The sequence below is a fragment of the Anolis sagrei genome, chromosome 4 (assembly GCF_037176765.1).
Source record: "Anolis sagrei isolate rAnoSag1 chromosome 4, rAnoSag1.mat, whole genome shotgun sequence".
In the NCBI taxonomy this organism is placed as follows: domain Eukaryota; kingdom Metazoa; phylum Chordata; class Lepidosauria; order Squamata; family Dactyloidae; genus Anolis; species Anolis sagrei.
This window is the reverse complement of record NC_090024.1, coordinates 179,326,956-179,346,194: the sequence shown is the minus strand read 5'-3', so window position 1 is coordinate 179,346,194 and position 19,239 is coordinate 179,326,956. Positions and strand designations below refer to the sequence as shown.

At 42.3% G+C, this 19,239-nt stretch overlaps 1 protein-coding gene and 1 non-coding gene across 4 annotated transcripts in view; both read left to right on the top strand.

Annotated features, from left to right (window-relative positions):
- Positions 1 to 4,159: 4,159 nt before the first annotated feature.
- On the top strand, positions 4,160 to 4,266 carry LOC132775270 (U6 spliceosomal RNA). Its single transcript, XR_009631478.1, has one exon. It is a non-coding gene; the product is annotated as a U6 spliceosomal RNA (small nuclear RNA).
- A 4,466-nt stretch (positions 4,267 to 8,732) lies between these two features.
- Positions 8,733 to 19,239, top strand: part of MAST2 (microtubule associated serine/threonine kinase 2) — a 159,843-nt gene continuing 149,336 nt past the window's right edge. For 2 of the 3 annotated variants that reach the window (XM_060773424.2, XM_060773423.2), the window contains exon 1: positions 8,740 to 9,106. In XM_060773424.2, the coding sequence (XP_060629407.2) occupies positions 8,945 to 9,106 (162 nt within the window). In that variant the 5' untranslated portion in view covers positions 8,740 to 8,944. Of the gene's footprint in view, positions 9,107 to 19,239 lie in introns of all 3 variants that reach the window. The other variant, XM_060773426.2, reaches the window with a different exon arrangement.

Below are 19,239 nucleotides of genomic sequence, written 5' to 3'. Positions count from 1 at the left end.
AGTGCACACCAATTTTCAGATTATATAAAACAATCCAAAACATATGTTCAAATGAATAAACTTTTACACTTTATTTAGATGACAGAAAGTGGAAACGTTTGTTTCCAAGTTGATGCACAGTTGTCATTGCAATTATGCACCTAGATAAAATAAAAAAGAAGTTGATAAATGTACAGCAATGATTACTACTTAGTGAAGCAATGATTATTACAGCCCATTTAATACTTGTATTTGTAGTTTTCATTTTTTAAAAAAGTTTATTTGCATTTAGATTCCAGCCTTTTGAAAAGTCAATGTCAGCCAAGGTTTTCTAGGAGTTTGGAATTTTCTTTCCTGGAAACGAACTTGATCCATTAGTATAAAAGTTGGATCCAATTTTGCTACTGTCTGTTTGCCAACTATCATTTAACAGGACTTTTAAAAGTGGGTCAAGCAATTAATATTTTACTGGAAATTAGTTTCCTGATAGTTGATGCAAGACATCATGGGAAACAAAACCTTGTCCTGTTTTTAAGTTTTAGAAATTAAAATTCTATATAAATCCAACAATTCAAGAAAATCAATAAACACCAGACACTTTTGGTTACCTAAGGTAAGAGCAAAACATAGACTCAACATAATTTTATCAGGGAGAGATTATGCAAGCACTTGGTCAAGATAACATTTCCTATCTGCTCTGACTTTTGCTCTATTTAGGAGACCAGCCTGACCACGAAGAATTGCTAAACTGTAAGAAGGAACAGGATGGCTCAAGAGTTCTTGGGTTGATCGTGAAACATCCTGCAAGGATCTCAGCAGCGTACAGGCTAAGATTCTTGCCAGGTTTTGGACGTGTTCTGGAATGTATCCCGACAATCATCTGAAGCAGGACTATTAAGAATTAGGATTTCTGTGAACAGCCTTACAGCCCCAATGCACAGTATACCTGTTTACTTAAATATATAATGCAAATATAGACAGAACAATTACAGTTCAGAGAGAGTGCCTTGCTTCCTAGAGCAAAGAAGATTTGAGGGTCCCCTGATTTACAAATATCCTGTAAGCTATAAAAACTTATTTTAGTTCAGTCATGTACGTTAGGCCCTTGGCATCTGTTACTGTTTTGTCTCAAGACTGCCTGCTGATACCTAAACCTATGGATACCGAACTCCCATTATATTCAATGGCTTAATAAAATTAAGTCCCCAATCTAAAATGGCAAAATTACGGTTTGGTTTTGGATCTTTAAAACTGTGGACACAGAATCTGTGGGCACAGAATCTGGGCCTACTATAATAGCCACTGGGTCCAGGTATGGGCAAACCCAGGTAAGCCAGGTATGGGCAAACCCAAGCCCGGGGGCCAAATTTAGCCCATTGGGCTCTTTTCTCAGGGCCTCCTCTCTCTCACCATCCTATCCTTCCCTCCCTCTTTTCTCCTGTCTTCCCTCTCTTCCTCCCTCCCTTCCTTTTTGTCTTTCATCCCCATTCCCTCCCTCCCATCCTTCTTTTTCCTTCCCTCCCTCCCTCCCTTTTGTCTTTCCTTCCTTCTATCTTTCCTCCTTCCCTCACTCCTTCCATTTCCTTTCACCCTTCCTTATTTTTATCCCTCTCTTCCTCCCTTTTGTCCTCCCTTCCTTCTCTTTTTCCTTCCTCCTCTCCTCCTGGGGGATGTTTAGCTCGGAGAAGAGAAGCTAGAGAGGGAAGGTGAGAACCATGTTTCAAGATGTAAAAGCGTGTCCCATTGAGGAGGAGGGGGAAAACTGACTTTCTGCTGCTCTAGAAACCAGGACACAAGGGGAGCAAAGAGATTCGACTGAAAAGATTAGGAAGAACCTCCTGACAGTAAGAGCTGTTGGAGAGTGGCATAGGCTGCCTCAGAGTGCAATGGAGTCTCTTACTCTGGAGTCTTTTCTGAAGAGGCTGTCTATTGGGAGTGCGGGACGGTTGGACTGGATGGCCCTTAGGGGTTTCTTCCAGATCTAGAATTCTAGGATTATATATCAGGAATTGACCAAAAGGTCGCAGGTTCGATTCCAGGGAGCGGCGTGAGCTTCCGCTGTCAGCCCTAGCTTCTGCCAACCTAGCAGTTCGAAAACATGCAAATGTGAGTAGATCAATAGTTACTGCTCCGGCAGGAAGGTAACAGCGCGCCATGCGGTCATGCTGGCCACATGACCTTGGAGGTGTCTATGGACAACACTGGCTCTTCGGCTTAGAAATGGAGATGAGCACCACACCCCAGTCAGACATGACTGGACTTAATGTCAGGGGACAATCTTTATCTTTACCTATATCAGGAATAGGCAATAAAGAACATGGCCATAGAGCCCGAAAAAACCTACAACAACCCAATGCTATTTATAATAATATTTGAAAATATCACCATATTTATACATATAATACTTATAGTAATGTGAATATTTTTAAAAATATAATGTTATAACATTTATATTATTTATTCTAATAATATTTAGAAAAATAATGTTTATAATAATATTTAATATTATTTAATATTGTAATAATATTTATAATAGTACTTATAATATTGTTTAATAATAATATTTAGAAATATAATAATATATATAATTATACACCTGCGAGACGTGCGAGACGTGGACAGTCTACAGACGTCACATGCAAGTCCTGGAACGATTCCATCAGTACTGCCTCCGAAAAATCCTGCAAATCTCTTGGGAAGACAAGCGGACAAATGTTAGTGTGTTGGAAGAAACAAAGGCTACCAGCATTGAAGCGATGGTCCTCTGCCATCAACTCTGCTGGACTGGCCACGTTGTCCAGATGCCTGACCACCGTCTCCCAAAGCAGTTGCTCTATTCCAAACTGAAGAATGGAAAACGGAATGTTGGAGGACTGGAAAAGAGATTTAAAGATGGGCTCAAAGCCAACCTGCGGTATAGAAATAAAGCAAATAAACCTTAAAAACTCTGGCATAGACACTGAGAACTGGGAAGCCCTGGCCCTTGAGCGCTCCAGCTGGAGGTAAGCTGTGACCAGCAGTGCTGCAGAATTTGAAGAGGCACGAATGGAGGGTGAAAGAGAGAAACGTTCAAAGAGGAAGGCACATCAAGGCAACCCCAACCAGGACTGCCTTCCACCTGGAAACTGATGCCCTCACTGTGGGAGAAGATGCAGGTGAAGAATAGGGCTCCACGGTCACCTACGAACCCACCACCAGAACACTACACTTGGAGGACCATCATCCTTGGACTACGAGGGATCGCCTAAGTAACCTCACAACCAGTGAGGATGCTTGCTATAGATGCAGGCGAAACGTCAGGAGAGACATGGCCATATAGCCCAAAAAAACCTACAACAACCCAGTGATTCTGGTCATGAAAGCCTTCGACAAAAGTATATAATAATATTTAGTTATATTGGGTAATATTTAATAATAATATATACGGTAATACTATTTTAAAAGGTAATATGTATAATAATGCTTAATATTGCTTAATATGACAATAATATGTAAAATATAATATTTATAATATTTAAAAACTCAATATTTAATAATATTGTTTAGTAATATAATATTTAAAATGTAGTATTTATAATAATGTGTACTAACATTATTCAATAATATAAATATATATGTAAAATGTAATATATAATACTATTTAATAATGTAATATGTCTAATGGTATAAATATATTTTAAAATATCATAATAATATCTTTAATTTCCTAATGTGCATGTGTACTGTGTTGTTATTTACATGTAATAATAATAATGATACTAATAATAGTAATAGGTAATAGGATGTATCTCTGCCCCCAGCTTTTAATCCGATGTCCAGGTTTTTTGGAATCTTTAAAAAGAATGCTTGGGGCTGCGATTGGGAACCGGAAGTAATAATAGGACACTTTTGTCTTACCTCTTTGACATGCACTTAAGGCCGTTACTTCCAAAAGCAGGCTTCCCATGATGCACTATTCCCTCCCCCCCCCCCTCCGGTAGTCTTATGAACTTTCCTGGTTAATTTTGCATAATATTTTATTCTGAAACGTCATTTTTAAATAGAGGGAGCATATATGGATTGCTCCAAAGTGTGAGAAATCTACATCTAATCAAAGAATAAATGCCTAGATTTGGTCACTATCACCTAAATGTTTCTCAAGGACAAGTGTTTATATATGGATGTGTGAGAAGTAGCATTTGTGCTCGCTTCGGCAGCACATATACTAAAATTGGAACGATACAGAGAAGATTAGCATGGCCCCTGCGCAAGGATGACACGCAAATTCGTGAAGCGTTCCATATTTTCTTGCTTTTGTATGTTTATGGATTGGATGCCATTATTGTTATTATACACATATGTCTACAAAATTACCCTTTTATGCACCCTATTTTAATAATAATAATAATAATAATAATAATTATTATTATTATTATTATTGTGTTGTTATTATTTATATATTATTCTATTTATATATTAATATTATATGATTTAATGGTATTTATTATTAATAATATATTATTCTATTTATTGGGGTTCGGAATGTTCTGTGGATGCAGGGTGAACTACAACTCCCATGTGGGTGGGTCAGTTCTCCAAACCCTTCCAGTATGTTCTGTTGGTCATGGGGGGGGGGGGGGGGGGGTTGACTGTGTGCCAAGTTTGGTCCAGGTCCATTGGAGGGTTTCAGAATGCGCTTTGGATGCACGGTGAACCACAACTCCCATGTGGGTGGGTCTGTCGTCCTTACCCCCACCCCTCCATTATGTTATGTTGGTCATTTGGGGTCTGTGTGCCATGTTTGGTCCAGATGCGTCATTCGTGGGAGTCGCAGTGGTCTGTGAAAGCAGGTGAAAGTACTGAAAATCCCATCATCCTTGGTCCATCCTCCCCCAGCTCATGTAAAGTAGGTCATGGGAGGTCTGTGTCCCAAGTTAGATCCAGGTCCGTCATTGGTGGGCATCGCAGTAGTCTCAGGAAGTGAGTGAAGATACTGCAAAACCTATCATCCTTGGTCCATCCTCCCCCAACTCTCACCAGGATGTAAAGTGGGTCATGTGCCGGGGGGGGGGGGGAGTCTGTGTGCCAAGTTTGGTCCAGGTCCATCATTGGTCGGTGTCACAGTGGTTTCAGGAAGTGAGTGAAGATACTGCAAGTCCCATCATCCATGACCCATCCTCCTCCCAAAGAGTTATTTGGGAGGCAGTGGGTGGGGTCATGCAAATTCCACACCAATGGAGAGAGAGAAAGGAACACTGGTGATACCGAGCGCAGCTCAGACTCCTGCCTTTAAATTTATTTGACCTGCAGCAGGGAGTTCCACAGTTCCTGGGTGCAAAGATTGGGTCAAACTGATGAAATGTGCCCCAACAGCAAGCTCAACCAGGGACTCAACACAGCCCTATTCTCTCTTTTCACTTTCCTACCCAGCCCCAACTTTGTAACGAATCCCCAAATAAAGATTAATTAAATTGCAACTTTCGGCTCTCTAGCCTTATCCTTTGTGTCTCTTCTTGCCTGAAACTATCCCAGTTCATGAAACTAACCTTTTCCAGGCCGCAGGAGATTGCAGGCCTGTCCAGGATGCCTTCCTGGCATTCCGGGGAGGCAGAATCTGTGCTCAGCCAAACCGTGGATACTGAGTCTCCCCTTTGGGGCCCCAGTATCTGCGAGATGGCGGATCGCCTCCATTTTGATGGCATATTTTTCCTAGCTTGATTTTAACACTATCTACTATCTCGCCTTTTGCATTTCGGGCTTCTATGCCCCGGGAATAACCTTTTGTTTTAAAGAATATATTTAACAAAAAACAGCTGATTGTCAAAAAAGCCGGCTCCGTTGCTGCCATGCTGCTGCACTTCGCCCTTTCATCACCTCTGCCAGGCCCTGGCCCCGAAGACTTGATGCGGCTACCCCATGAGGCTCTTGGGGAAGAGCCTGGCCTTGGGGCTCCAGTGCTTGGAGGGAGTTATAGTTTCCCAAGGACCAAAGACCAACTCGACCTTGGCGCTGCGGGAATCCATCCTTTGGCTCAGTGGAAATAATCAACGCCTTTTTTGTGACTGTTGGACTTTCTTCTTATTTCTTTTTGGCTCCAATTAACTCCTTTTCATATTGTTCCCATTGTTCCTGCTACATCCCTCCTCCTGATTCGCCAGAACGTTGAGACCGGGGAAGTCTTCCCATTGGCTCCCGCGCAGCGGAGGAGCTCTGTGACTGGCCCTGATGCAGGGCGGCCGCCTGCGCCTCCTCTCAGCTGGAATCGCATCAGCCAATCACCTGCGAGCCGGGAGGAGGGCGGAGGGTGGGAATTTTGATCTTTCAAACCTGTAATTTCCTATAAGAATGCCTCTGATCTCTGTACTGGTATGCTTTGTAGGCGAATGATTGCTACATTGCATCCTTTTCAGCTGAATCGCTAATAAAAACACCTTGGTGCCTTTTCTTCAACTTTGGTGAGATTTATTCTGAATTTTTAATCCAAATAAAATTGCTGAAATCAGGCTTCTCTGGCTCGCCAAATTAGCAATCCCTCTTTGGTGGGGTCCCTCCTCCTGGGGAAACCCTCCTAAAGCTTCTATCGGCTCCACTGGGATGTTTGTGGTGGAGGGAACACATGAAATCTAGGATGAAATAGTCCTCATATGAAAGCCTTAACTTGGTTGGTGGGCACTATGGTGTTTGTGAAGGACATTGGCAGGACATGTTCATGGCGCTCACTTTAACCTGCAATGCCATTGGAGGGAAGGCCTTTGGTGTCGCCTGAGTAGTGGGAGCTAGAGCTGTTTGTGGAGGTGAGAGCTTAACTGTGTAAGTGGACACTCCAGCCACACATACATATTTTAACTTTTATTGTGTGTATAGATTTATTTATTGGGTCAAACTGCCATAATCCTCCAATATAGATCAGGCATGAGCAAACTTGGGCTCTCCAGGTGTTTTAGACTACAACTCCCACAATTCCTTATAGCATTCTTTCACATATTTATACATGACCCCTATGGCTCCACTCAGCCCTCTCTTCTGCAGAGTAACCATGCCCAGCTCTTGGAGATCCTCCTCTTAGGGCAGTAGTTCTCAACCTGTGGCTCCCTAGGTGTTTGGCCTACACCTCCCAGAAATCCCAGGAAGTTTACCAACTGTTAGGATTTCTGGGAGTTGAAGGCCAAAAATATCTGGGGACCCACAGGTTGAGAACCACTCTCTTAGGGCATGGTCTCCTGGCTACACTTTTCTCATTTGGCCCCGCCTACTCACTAGCTGGCCCCACCCAGTTTTCTTCTCGTAGAACCCTAATCCCCAGATTACCTGGGAAGGAATCCCACTGGAGCATTGCAGCGCACCCAAATACCTGGGAGTCACTCTGGACCGTGCTCTTACCTACAAGAAGCACTGCCTGAACATCAAGCAAGAAGTGGGTGCTAGAAACAATATCATATGAAAGCTGACTGGCACAAAGTGAGCACCATGATGTATTGATATTGATGTTTAATGATTTGTGATGCTATTGCTTTTAAATGCTTAATGATTTTGTATTGTGTATATCTAAATTGTTACAAACCGCTCTTCTTGCCTAAGGGCTGAGAAGAGCGGTATACAAATAAAGTAAATAAATAAACCTGGGGATCACAACCAGATACAGTGAAGACATCTGCCCTTGCACTGTGCTACTCTGCTGCTGAGTATGCATGCCCAGTGTGGAACACATCTCAATGCACTAAAACAGTGGATGTGGCTCTGAATGAGACATGCCGCATTATCACGGGGTGTCTGCGCCCTACACCACTGGAGAAATTACACTGCTTAGCTGGTATTGCATCACCTGACATCCGCCGAGAAGTAGCAGCCAATAGTGAAAGGACCAAGGCAGAGACATCTCCAGCTCATCCCCTGTTTGGGTATCAGCCAGCACGTCAACGACTTAAATCTAGAAATAGTTTTCTAAGATCTACAGAGACACTCACTGGAACACCCCAGCAAGCGAGAGTCCAAAAGTGGCAGAACCTCAATCAATGGCTGATATCAAATGAGAGACTCCCCCCTGAGCACACAGAAGACTGGGCGACTTGGAAGGCGCTGAACACACTGCGCTCTGGCACCATGAGATGCAGAGCCAACCTTCAGAAATGGGGCCACAAAGTGGAATCCACGACATGCGTGTGTGGAGAAGAGCAACCCACTGACCACCTGCTGCAATGCAACCTGAGCCCTGCCAAATGCACAATGGAGGACCTTCTTGCAGCAACACCAGAAACACTCCAAGTGGCCAGATACTGGTCAAAGGACATTTAATCAACTACCAAACTCTCAAATTTTGTATTTTGTCTGTTTGTTTGTTTGCTTTGTTCTGTTAGAAATGTAATATAATGGACTGGTCGCCCTGACACAACAAATAAATACCCCCAGACTTCCTCTTAGCCCCGCCCACTCAAGCTTGGCGCCGCCCACTCCCAAATTGGCCCCGCCTTCGATTTTTCTTCCCTCAAAGAATCCCTTTTGACCAATCGATAGCATAGAACGCTCCCGCGGCCCCGTGAGGCTTTGCGTGCTATAACATTCCCCCCCCCCCCCAGGCAAAGGCCTCCCTCGTCTTTCAATGTGCCTCTTTGCCCCGCCTACTAGCACGTGGCCCCGCCTTCTCACTTTGCTCTCGACATCCGCCCGCTTTCCAATTCCCAGCCCAGAAGGGGGTCCACGGCCCCATAATGCTTTGCGCGCCATAACATTCTTCACCCCGCCCACTCCGGCTTGGCCCCGCCTGGTCAGAGCGAGCTCCTTCGCGCCTCGGCAGCTCCTCCTCTCGCGATACGTGGCCGCGGGGGGCGGGAGGAGGGGGGGCGGGAATTACCGCAGTGCCCGGCGTGCTCGCGCCTGACAGGAGTCGCCGCGCGGCTTCGGCGTCTCCTGAGGCGCCCCTTCTCGACGATGGCCGGCGGCGAGCCACCGCGCTGAGGGGACGGCCCACTTCCCCGCCGCCATTCTCATCATGAGGAAGGGCCGCTCTCGAGGGGAGAAAGCGGGGCCCTCGGCGCTGCCGGCCCCGAGGAGGTTGGAGCAGCCTTCGCGGGTCTCTTTGGACGCCTCGGACAGAAGGAGCGCTGTGGGAAGGAAGGAGGCGGACGAAGCCGGGCGGGAGCCTCACGAAAAGGTACTGCTGGGGTCAAACAGCCTTAATCCTTCAATATGGATCAGGCATGAGCAAACTTGGGCCCTCCAGGTGTTTTGGTCTACAACTCCCACAATTCCTAGCGGCCTCAGGCCCCTTCCTTTTCCCCCTCAGCCGCTTAAGCGGCTGAGGGGGGAAAGGAAAGGACCTGAGGCCGCTAGGAATTGTGGGAGTTGTAGTCCATAACACCTGGAGGGCCCAAGTTTGCCATAACACCTGGAGGGCCCAAGTTTGCCCGGGAAAAGGAAGGGGCCTGAGGCCACTAGGAATTGTGGGAGTTGTAGTCCAAAACACCTTCAGGGCCCAAGTTTGTCCGTACCTGGAATTGGTTTTCCTCAAGTGCTGCTTTAATCAAGTGGCAACCAGACATCTTCAGCTCTTGGTTAGATTTATGTCCCTTTACTCTCCAACTTTCCTTTTCTGTTACAGTGAGAAGGAGTTTTATGGTGTCATTAAACCCTTATTTAATAATAATAATAATAATAAAACTTTATTTGTACCCCGCTACCATCTCCCCAAGGGACTCGGTGTGGCTTACATGAGGCCAAGTCCACAACACATCAATGAACAAAACATGAATAAAACAATACAATTCATATAAATCACATAAACAAAAAATAGGCAATAAACAATCAACAGTGACATACAAGCATTTAAAACCAATGGCTGGGCCAAATGTAATAGATTAAAATAAAAAAATAATGCTGACGTGAACAAGGTAGGATATAACTGGGATAGGATTTTCAGAGATAATTGAGGGAACGCAGTCAGTCCTAAATCAGTGGTAAAGTGCATTTTGAGGGCATATTGCTGAGAGTTTTCCTTATTCTGGGAGGCACACTGGAACAACCATGTTTTCAGGCTCCCTCTAAAGACTGCCAGATTTGGGGTATGTCTGATGTCCTTAGGGAGTGAATTCCAGAGTCGAGGGGCTACCTCCGAGAAGGCCCTCTCCCTCGTCCCCACCAATTGCGCCTGCGAAGGAGGTGGGAGCGTGAGCAGGGCCTCTCCAGATGATCGAAGAGATCGTGTGGGTTCGTACACAGAAATGCGGTCATGCAGGTAGGCGTATAAAACTTTATTTAAAACGTTATTTAAAACCCCGCCGCCATCTCTCGAAGGGGACTCAGGGCGGCTTCCATGAGGCCAAGCCTTACAATACAGCAATGCAAATGAACAACATACAATGACAATAAAATATAAAGTAAAAATAAAAAATAAAAGACAAAAGACAATCTAAAAGGCAATCGAACAATGTAAAATTGCAATAATTTAAACACAGAAAATAAATCACAGTGGGCAGGGCCAGTAGCAAAGATTTAATAGTTTAAAACCCTGAGTGAGAAGGCAATGTAATGTATCTGGACAGGGGATCAGAGGGACAAAAGTAGGATTTAATTGCACTAGTAGTTAAAAAAATTAAGTGTTTCCGAGGGCATTTTTTCAGGGTTTGGTCAGGGCAGGGGTTATAGTTCAGCTCATCATTCCTTGAAGGCGCACTGGAACAGCCAAGTTTTCAAGTTCTTCCTAAAGACTGCCAGGGTGGGGGCCTTGCCTAATTTTTCTGGGGAGCGAATTCCAGAACCAAGGGGCCACTACAGAGAAGGCCCTCTCCCTCGTTCCCACAAGTCGCACTTGTGACGTAGGCGGGAGCGTGAAAAGGGCCTCTTTGGAAAATCAAAGGGATCGATCTTACTTGCTTCATTTCTATCCGCCTTTCTCGACCCCGGAGGGGCCTCAAGGCGGCTTACAAATCTGGCAAAAATTTAATGTCGCACAGATAAACAATAAAACACATCTAATCAAAATATGAAACAATCTAAACATATAAGCAGTTAAAATGCATATCAATCAATCATTGTTGATTGCCCGAAATCATCTAGTGCCTATCCATGGCTGAGTAGGGATTAAAGCACAGTATGACACCTGTATCTGTAGGACTGGTCTCTATGACTTCATATTTTAACCACTTCAGACAAAAGATTCCCCCTTTAGGCATTTTCTAGGACCTCTGGTGCGACTCTATGGCATTCTTGGGTTGGATAGTCTTCATTTAAATACAGTTCACTATTATCTGTGGTTTTGCATATTCTGGTTTTGCATACTCATAGAATCATAGAGTTGGAAGAGACCTCATGGGCCATCCAGTCCAACCCCCTGCCAAGGAGCAGGAAAATCGCGTTCAAACCCTGACAGAATGCCATATAAAGAAGGGTGTTTAAAAGCCTCCAGAGAAGTAGCCTCCACCACAGTCGTACTGACATCCATTCCTTATTTCCTTATCTGCTGGTGGAGACACAGAGATATCCTGTGGAAGACACAGTAGCATGGTTTAGTTTAGGATGTAGTTTTGTGACCTAGTCTCTAATGTGAACTTGTGATTTCTCCCTTTCAGAAGGCAGTAATACAAAGCTAGTGTGGGAAAACGTATGATAGCTGTGACCCTATGCTTGCGCAACACAACTCTGAATTAAAGAGGGGAAGATGTATCTGTGGTAGAGTCATGGCACCATAGTTCGCCAGAAAGGGGGAGAGGAAACATTCTGATGTAGGCTATCCGGATATCCTATGCAAACACCTTCAAATAGGTCTTCGTAAGCCATGGTTTATCATTTCACATTAAATAACTGTTACATTACTTCAGTCTTTTCATGTTAAATAACTGTTACATTACTTCAGTCTTATCCTGTTGCACCTGATTTAAATTACTTCACTGCTATCCAGCCGCAGCTGTGTCTCTGACTTGCTGCTATGTCTCGCCTATGTCTTCCCCTCATTAATTCAGACCCGTGTTACACAACTAGCGTAGGGGCCCAGCAGTCATACTTTTGCCTTCGTGTGGATGGTCAGGTACAGCTTTTACAGAGTGGTGCAAGCTGTATAATAAGGATTATGATGATGATAGAGTTAAGGGCCTTTTGCCTTCCAGACCTTTTTGACTGAAATGTAGGGCCCTTCTACACAGCCATATACCCAGTGTATATATGATAGTAGGAGCTTCAACTTTAAAGTCCGAAACATCAGGATTGCCAAAGATTCCCCATTTCTCAGGGAGAATAATTTGATTGTGTGCTTCTAGAACTCATGTTGCGTTTGTAGTTTATAAAACATGCTAGTTCCCACAATCAGTAATTGGTATGACGTGATGGCAGAGACTTTGCAGAAGCTGGCTTAATAAGTGAATCCAGTTGTGGTCACTTTCATGCTTCATCAGTGAGCCACCACATGAGTTATCAGATAGTAGTCATTGTCAGATGTGTAGAAGCAGGAAATGGAATAAACAACTATGTCAGTTAAAGCTGTTTCGTGTGTTACTAGAATAACCTGAGATGGTGTACTTTTGTAGCATCATTCTAATTTTCCTAAATAATGTTTAAAAGGAAGGAACATTTATACATTTATAATTAAAGGAATTACAGATACATGTTCTGTATAGATAGTCTGTGTGTATCTCCCACATAGACAATGCTGTAAAGTTGTAGCCAACATGTTGTAGGAGAACAAGGCTGTTTTTCTGTAAATCTGTTAGTAATTGAGTAATTGTGTTAATCTTGTTGCTTGATATGTATTTTGATAGAATGCAAATTTCCAGTAGTCCTTTTATTAAAAGACACAGTTGTACCAAGATGGAGGGGGGAAATGGAGAGGAAGCAAAACAGAAGAATTGAAGGAAAAGAAGAATCAAGTGCAAATGTACATAAGTGAAAAAAAACCCCTCTTGCACCTACATGCACCAAAGAGGTTGTCATTGGTTGTAATAACTGAAACTGCTGTATTGATTGATAAAGAAACAGACTTCTGAAGAGGTCCAAATAGATTTTTGAGTTGTGTGTTTTGTCTAGTGGTATTAATTTTAAAAACCACTAGAAATTATATCTTGGACAATCTTAATATAGATTGAGCATCCTTTGCCTGGAATTCTGAAATTGAAAGTATAGGCAGTTCCCAAATTACAAACATATGATTTAGAAACAACTCATAGTTAAGAACAGTGGTGGGACAATTCGAAGTGAGAGAAATCTACCCATAGGAAGGGAAATTAATTCCTTGAAAAGTTACAGTAGGAGATAAGTGTCTCCATTGAAGTTTTATTACCAATCCTTTTTTCTACAACAAGCCAGATTTTTAAAAATCCAATTACAATATGTAACAAAATTTGAAAAAAATGTCCCTGAAGAAGTATTTTCTATTTAATTGTGCAGTTCTTTTGAAAGTAGTCTTTACCCTTCAGAAACTTTGTTTTGTTGGCTGCCACAAATTATGTTGAATAGTTGAAACTCTGAGCTATTCATTGAAAAACTGTAGCAAAATGTGCTGCAGGTTGTGTCGCAAAAACAGAGTTTTTTGTAGTTTAATGATAGAACCAATTGGAAATGACATTAATTGCCCAGGAACAAAAATCGTGTTAGTGTTCTCAAAAGGACAGAAAGTGATGTTAAATCTTTGAACATGGTCACAGACAGCAAAACAAACACCACAGGGGTGTTAACCTATGCTATCCAAGGCTTTAACAAATTAGCTGGAGTTGCACTTGACTTGCATACAAATTCAACTGAAGAACAAAGCTACAGAACCTATCTTGTCTGTAACTTGGGGACTGCTTGTTGTGCAAAATCCTCCCATTCCATTGAAGCATATTGATGTTTTCTGCCCATCCATTGAAGGAAACAGATACTTATTTAAGTTATTTATAATTTGTCCTTTCTTGGAAGAAACAAGTTGGCAAGCATTAGATGAAAGAACAATAAAAGTATGCTGAAATTATCAGATAATAAAACATCTGATATTCAACATCTGCAATTCAAAGTGGAGAACAGAACACAAGAATGGTGAAAAACCTATCAAGGAGATGACATACTTCTGGGTTGTCTTGCTGAGATGGGATTAGGAGGCACTGTTTTACAGTGGCTCCATTCTTTCCTAGAGGATCATACCCAGAAGGTGGTGCTGGGTGACTCCTGTTTGACCTCTTGGACTTTGGCCTGCGGGGTCCCTTAGGGATCTATTCTGTCACCCATGCTGTTTAACATTTACATGAAACCACTGGGAGATATCATCCAGAGTTTTTGAGTTCGGTGCCATGTTTATACAGATGACACCCAACTCTATTACTTCCTTCCACCCAAAGCCAAGGATGCCTTTTGATCCTGAACCGATGTCTGTCAACAGTTATGGACTGGATGAGGGCGAACAGATTGAAACTAAATCCTGACAAGTCAGAGGTGCTCCTGGTCAGTCACAAGGCAGATCAGGGTATAGGAATACAACCTCTCCTGGATGTGATTGCACCCCCCCTGAAGACACAAGTATGCAGCTTCGGGGTGATCCTGGATTCATTGCTGACCCTGGAGCCTTATGTGTCGGTAGTGACCAAGAATGCCTTTGCACAATTGAAATTTGTGTGCCAGCTGCACCCATATCGTGAGACGCCAGATCTGGCTACGGTAGTACATGCCTTAGTTACATCTCAATTGAACTACTGCAATGTGCTCTATGTTTCCGCTGGTCCAGAGATCAGAAGCACTGTACAGTGAGAAAATGATTCCATGGGCTTCAAGTTTGCTACCGGGTGAAATTTAAAGTGCTGGTCGTTACCTTTAAATCCCTAAATGGTTTGTGTCCAGACTACCTGACATATGAACCTCATACGAACCTGTCTGGACACTGCAATCATTAGGAGAGGCCCTCCTCTTGATCCTACCCCTGTTTCACTACTGAGAGAGAGCCTTCTTAGTAGTGGCCTTCCGCCTCTGGAACTCTCTCCCAAAAGAAATTAGAATGGTCCCTACACTGACCTGGTTCAGAAAACTATTGAAAACTTACTTGTGCTCCCAGGATAAGGAGAGCCGAATATCTGAAGGTCTGGCTTACTAAGTAAGGGCTATTCTGGAGGACCAATAGATTTCTAAAAAGAGACCATATTAATCAAATCCACAAAAGTTAAATTCGCAGCTGTGGAGGACCATCAGCATATATAAATATTACAAATTCCAAAAGATGGAACACTTTTGGTCCCAAGCATTTAGGATAGAGTACTCAAACCTGTATCAGATCTTGTTTATGTTGGATATCTGGAGGGATCTTAATGCAGACAGGAGCCGCTCCCTCCTCTGTCATATGAAGATCATGGACAAAGAGGAATAAAAAACAGGTAATAACATTTCTACTTCATTAGAAACAGAAGATTAATTTCCCTTGATCCAGGCCATCCCTATCCCATGGAAAGCTGACTGACCTTTCTTGGCCAAACAACACTGAATTTCTCAAGATGTCTTTTTTCTTCTGGAAAATCCATTCAATTCTCTATAGATAAAATTTGCCAATTTACTTTTGTCAGAGGATAAAAAATGCAAAGTATTAAAGTCCTAGTCCATTGCTCCTTGATATTAAAATTGTGTCACAAATTGATATCTTCAAATCCTGTAAACATTCAGAATTAGCTATGTTGATCATGCAACAGAATATGATAAAAACTACAAAAGATTAGCACCTTTAAAGACCAACCAAAATGCAGCAAATACATTATACAGAGTTTTGAAGCTGCACTGGCTTCATCAGTCAGAAAGTGTTTTTAAATGACACATTCTGTGCAATAAAGTATTACTCTTGCAGATTTTGAACTGTGTTGTACCCTTTTTCTTGCATGGCTAACATAGCTATGCCTTAATATGCCTGTTGAACTTAATGAATGTAATAATTGGCCAGAAATGCAATTATGTGTTCAGAGAATGAACCTTCTTTGTTTCATAAATTTGTATTTTAAAAAGAAAAAAAAGTTTTGGAATTTTTAACCAGAACAGATTTTGGTAAAATATTTTAATGAAGGCTTTTGGTGCTAGTTAATTTTTAAAATTAACTGATGAGATGCACAGTGAGATTGCAACATATGATTATAAAATTTGTTGGAAATCGAAATAGATCTGGACTGAAAAGTGACTCTAAAGATAACTTCCATTTTTTGAGATTCTGGGATGGGGACATAACAGATGTGAAAATTCTCGCTTTATGTGTGGCAGACAGTGCAAGAGTTTTGCTACACAAATCCTTCATTTCTTGTCAAGAAAAGATATAGATTGAAATTTATAACTTTGTAGATCCTTTCCATTGATATAATTGCAGCAGCTACTTAAAAGAAAGATAATTAGCAGTGTTACATGAAAACCCATGGATTACCTTATTTCCTCTTGGGATGTTGCCACTTCCTCAAAATAAAGTATTTGTTTCTCCCTGGGGACAACTACTTTCACCAGAATGTGACTGTTTTCTATGAAAAGTGAACTTTGACCTTTGGCAGTATATTATAGTTATTGGTATTTTGCCAGTTTTGCCATTTTTGCCATGTGGGCCGCCAAAGAAAAGATGGATGGACACCATCAACAAAGACATGCGTGCTGCCAATCTGAGACCTGAGGATGCCCAAAACAAAGCCCTGTGGAAAGCACTGTCACAATGCAAGCCCCTCTCTTCGGAAAATAGCTTAGAAAGAAGAAGTATTTTGCCATTTTCCACACTAAGCGGAAAATGTTCCACCATAACCCCTCTTTTAAAGGGCATTCTAGATTTGGCATGTGTGCCAAATTAAAAAAACACACACATGCAAATGTGAGTAGGTCAATAGGTACCTCTCTGTTGGGAAGGTAACACGCTCCATGCAGTCATACTGGCCACATGACCTTAGAGGCATTTACGGACAATGCCGGAACTTCGGTTTAGAAATGGAGATGAGCATTCCCCCCCCCCCCCCCCACCGAGTCAGACACGACTAGAATTAATGTTGATCGGAGACGTTTACCTTTACCTTAACAGCTGTAAATATTCTTAAACAGCTTCTCCTGATCAAGAACATGTCTTAAACATTGGATTTTATGGTTGTGAGTTGAGCTGTGTTATGTTTAGAGTCTCGTCTGTACTGCTATTTTTTTTACCTGATAAAACATTTGTTCACAACTCCACTAAATATTACAGTGGATACTTCTGCTCATGGAGATTTTAAAATGTATACTAAAACTGGACTGGAAATAGCATATATATATATACGGTAATGGCTTTATGCAGTTATCTGTAGAACCTTGGCTACCAAAGTTCTTTATGTGTAGGATTTCTTATCATGGTCCTTTTACATCTATTGGCTTACATTGAGATTCATCTTCAGTGCTGGCACAGCAAATGCCATTGGCATCTGTGTAGCATTGTTATTCATGGCCTTGTGTTGCACACTTGTGGAGTGGAGGAACTTTGCTCAGCTCTTGTGAACTGTGGTGGTAGAAACAGCTACAACTATCTTCTATCTTGAACATGTTGCTGAGCCTATTGACAATGCAAGAGTGTCTCTTTTCTGTCCATTAAGAGCTACTGTACTGTTTTCCCACAACTATAATTATATGTGATTTTGGTTATTCAGGTGCTTCCTTGGGGTAATTGTTGTGTATGTGTGAACTAAAATGAATACCAAAATGATTGTGTTGACTTATATCATTGATCCAGTCACCTTAACATTCTTACTTTTTTCCCCCTCTGAATCTAATTTCTGTTTATATTTTTTGTACTAGATGTTGCTTTGTGCTTGAGAGATTAAGATATGAATTCAGAAGACCTAATTGTCCTGTCTTTGCCATGTGTTCACTACCTGGCTATAGGCAAGTTCACATAGATTATGCAGTTAATGATACAGTACGAGGGGCATTCATTAAAGATTTCCCCTGACTTTCTATTATTACATGAAGCTGAAACTGCACATGTGCAATGATATAAGTCTTTATAGGTTATGTGCCAATTTACAACTCAGAACTGATAACAGTCTTGATTTTACAGGTGCTGAAGTGTGTGAGGTTTGATAATGAACCCAGTGGAATACAGAGCAGTCATCAAGTACCTTTACTTGAAAGGCTGCACACTAAAGGAGACGTTTGATGAGACGAACGTAGTTTATGGTGATGATTCCCCATCATATGATGTAGTCAAGAATTGGCATCGTCGATTCAAATGTAGTCGGACTTTGGTGCAAACAGCTCCAATTCCAGGCTGATCCCACTCTGCCATTAATGAACACACCATTCGGCAAGTGGAGGTTGCCATTTAGGAAATTTCTGCCTAACCAAACCATTCGCCACCTAGCCCAAATTGTCAAGGTTAGTGTGGGGTCTGTGGAAAAAAATATCCAAGACCATCTTCACATGCATAAGTTATCTGCTCGCTGGGTCCCCCGGCTGCTCACACCTTTCCAAAAGCAGGAATGAGTCGAATGCTCTCAGGCTCTATTGGCGATGTGCCATGGAAACCAGAAGGACTTTTTCAACAGGCCGATCATACAGGATGAAAGCTGAGTCCATCACTATGATCCTGAGATGCAACAGAAACATTATGACTCACCACCTCCAAAGAAGGCACATGCCCAACTCTCGGCAGGCAAGGTCATGCTCACAGTATTTTGGGACCAGCACATATTGATGGATTTCCTAGGAAAGGATACCATAATCACTGGGGCATACTATGCTTCACTGCTGTGGAAACTGGGAGGCCAACAAAACTACGGGACGTGGCATGCTCACCAAATGTGTCCTACTTCAGCAAGACAATGCACCAGTTCACAACTCACATGTTGCCCAAATGGAAGTATGCTCTTCTGGCTTTGAAATTCGACTGCATCTCCCTTATTCACCTGACCTCAACCATCGGATTTCCACCTCTTTCCAACAATGAAGTTATTTTTGAAGGGCAAGCATTTTTCAGACGATGAGACTCTGATTTCCAAAGTTTTAACATGGCTTTGGAGCAACCTGGCGACTTCTACAAGTGAGGGGTTACAGTTACTTAAAAAGATGGGAGAAGTGTGTGTCCCTCAGTGGCACCTATGTAGAGAAGGACTAATAACTGTGCTAAGTTTCATTGCTCTCAGTCCACAGGAAGTGGCTCAGGGTAAATCTTTAATGAACACCCCTCATATCCATTTAAATTTTTCCATGTGCATAAAACACTTTGAGTATTCAAGAATGCAAATACTTAGTGGTAACCATCTAAATAAGACACTCCCATCTGTCTCCATTTGACAGGGACAGTTTGGATTTTTACTATCTCATCCAACTTTTTTGGCTCCTTTAAAATGTATCAGCTTCGCT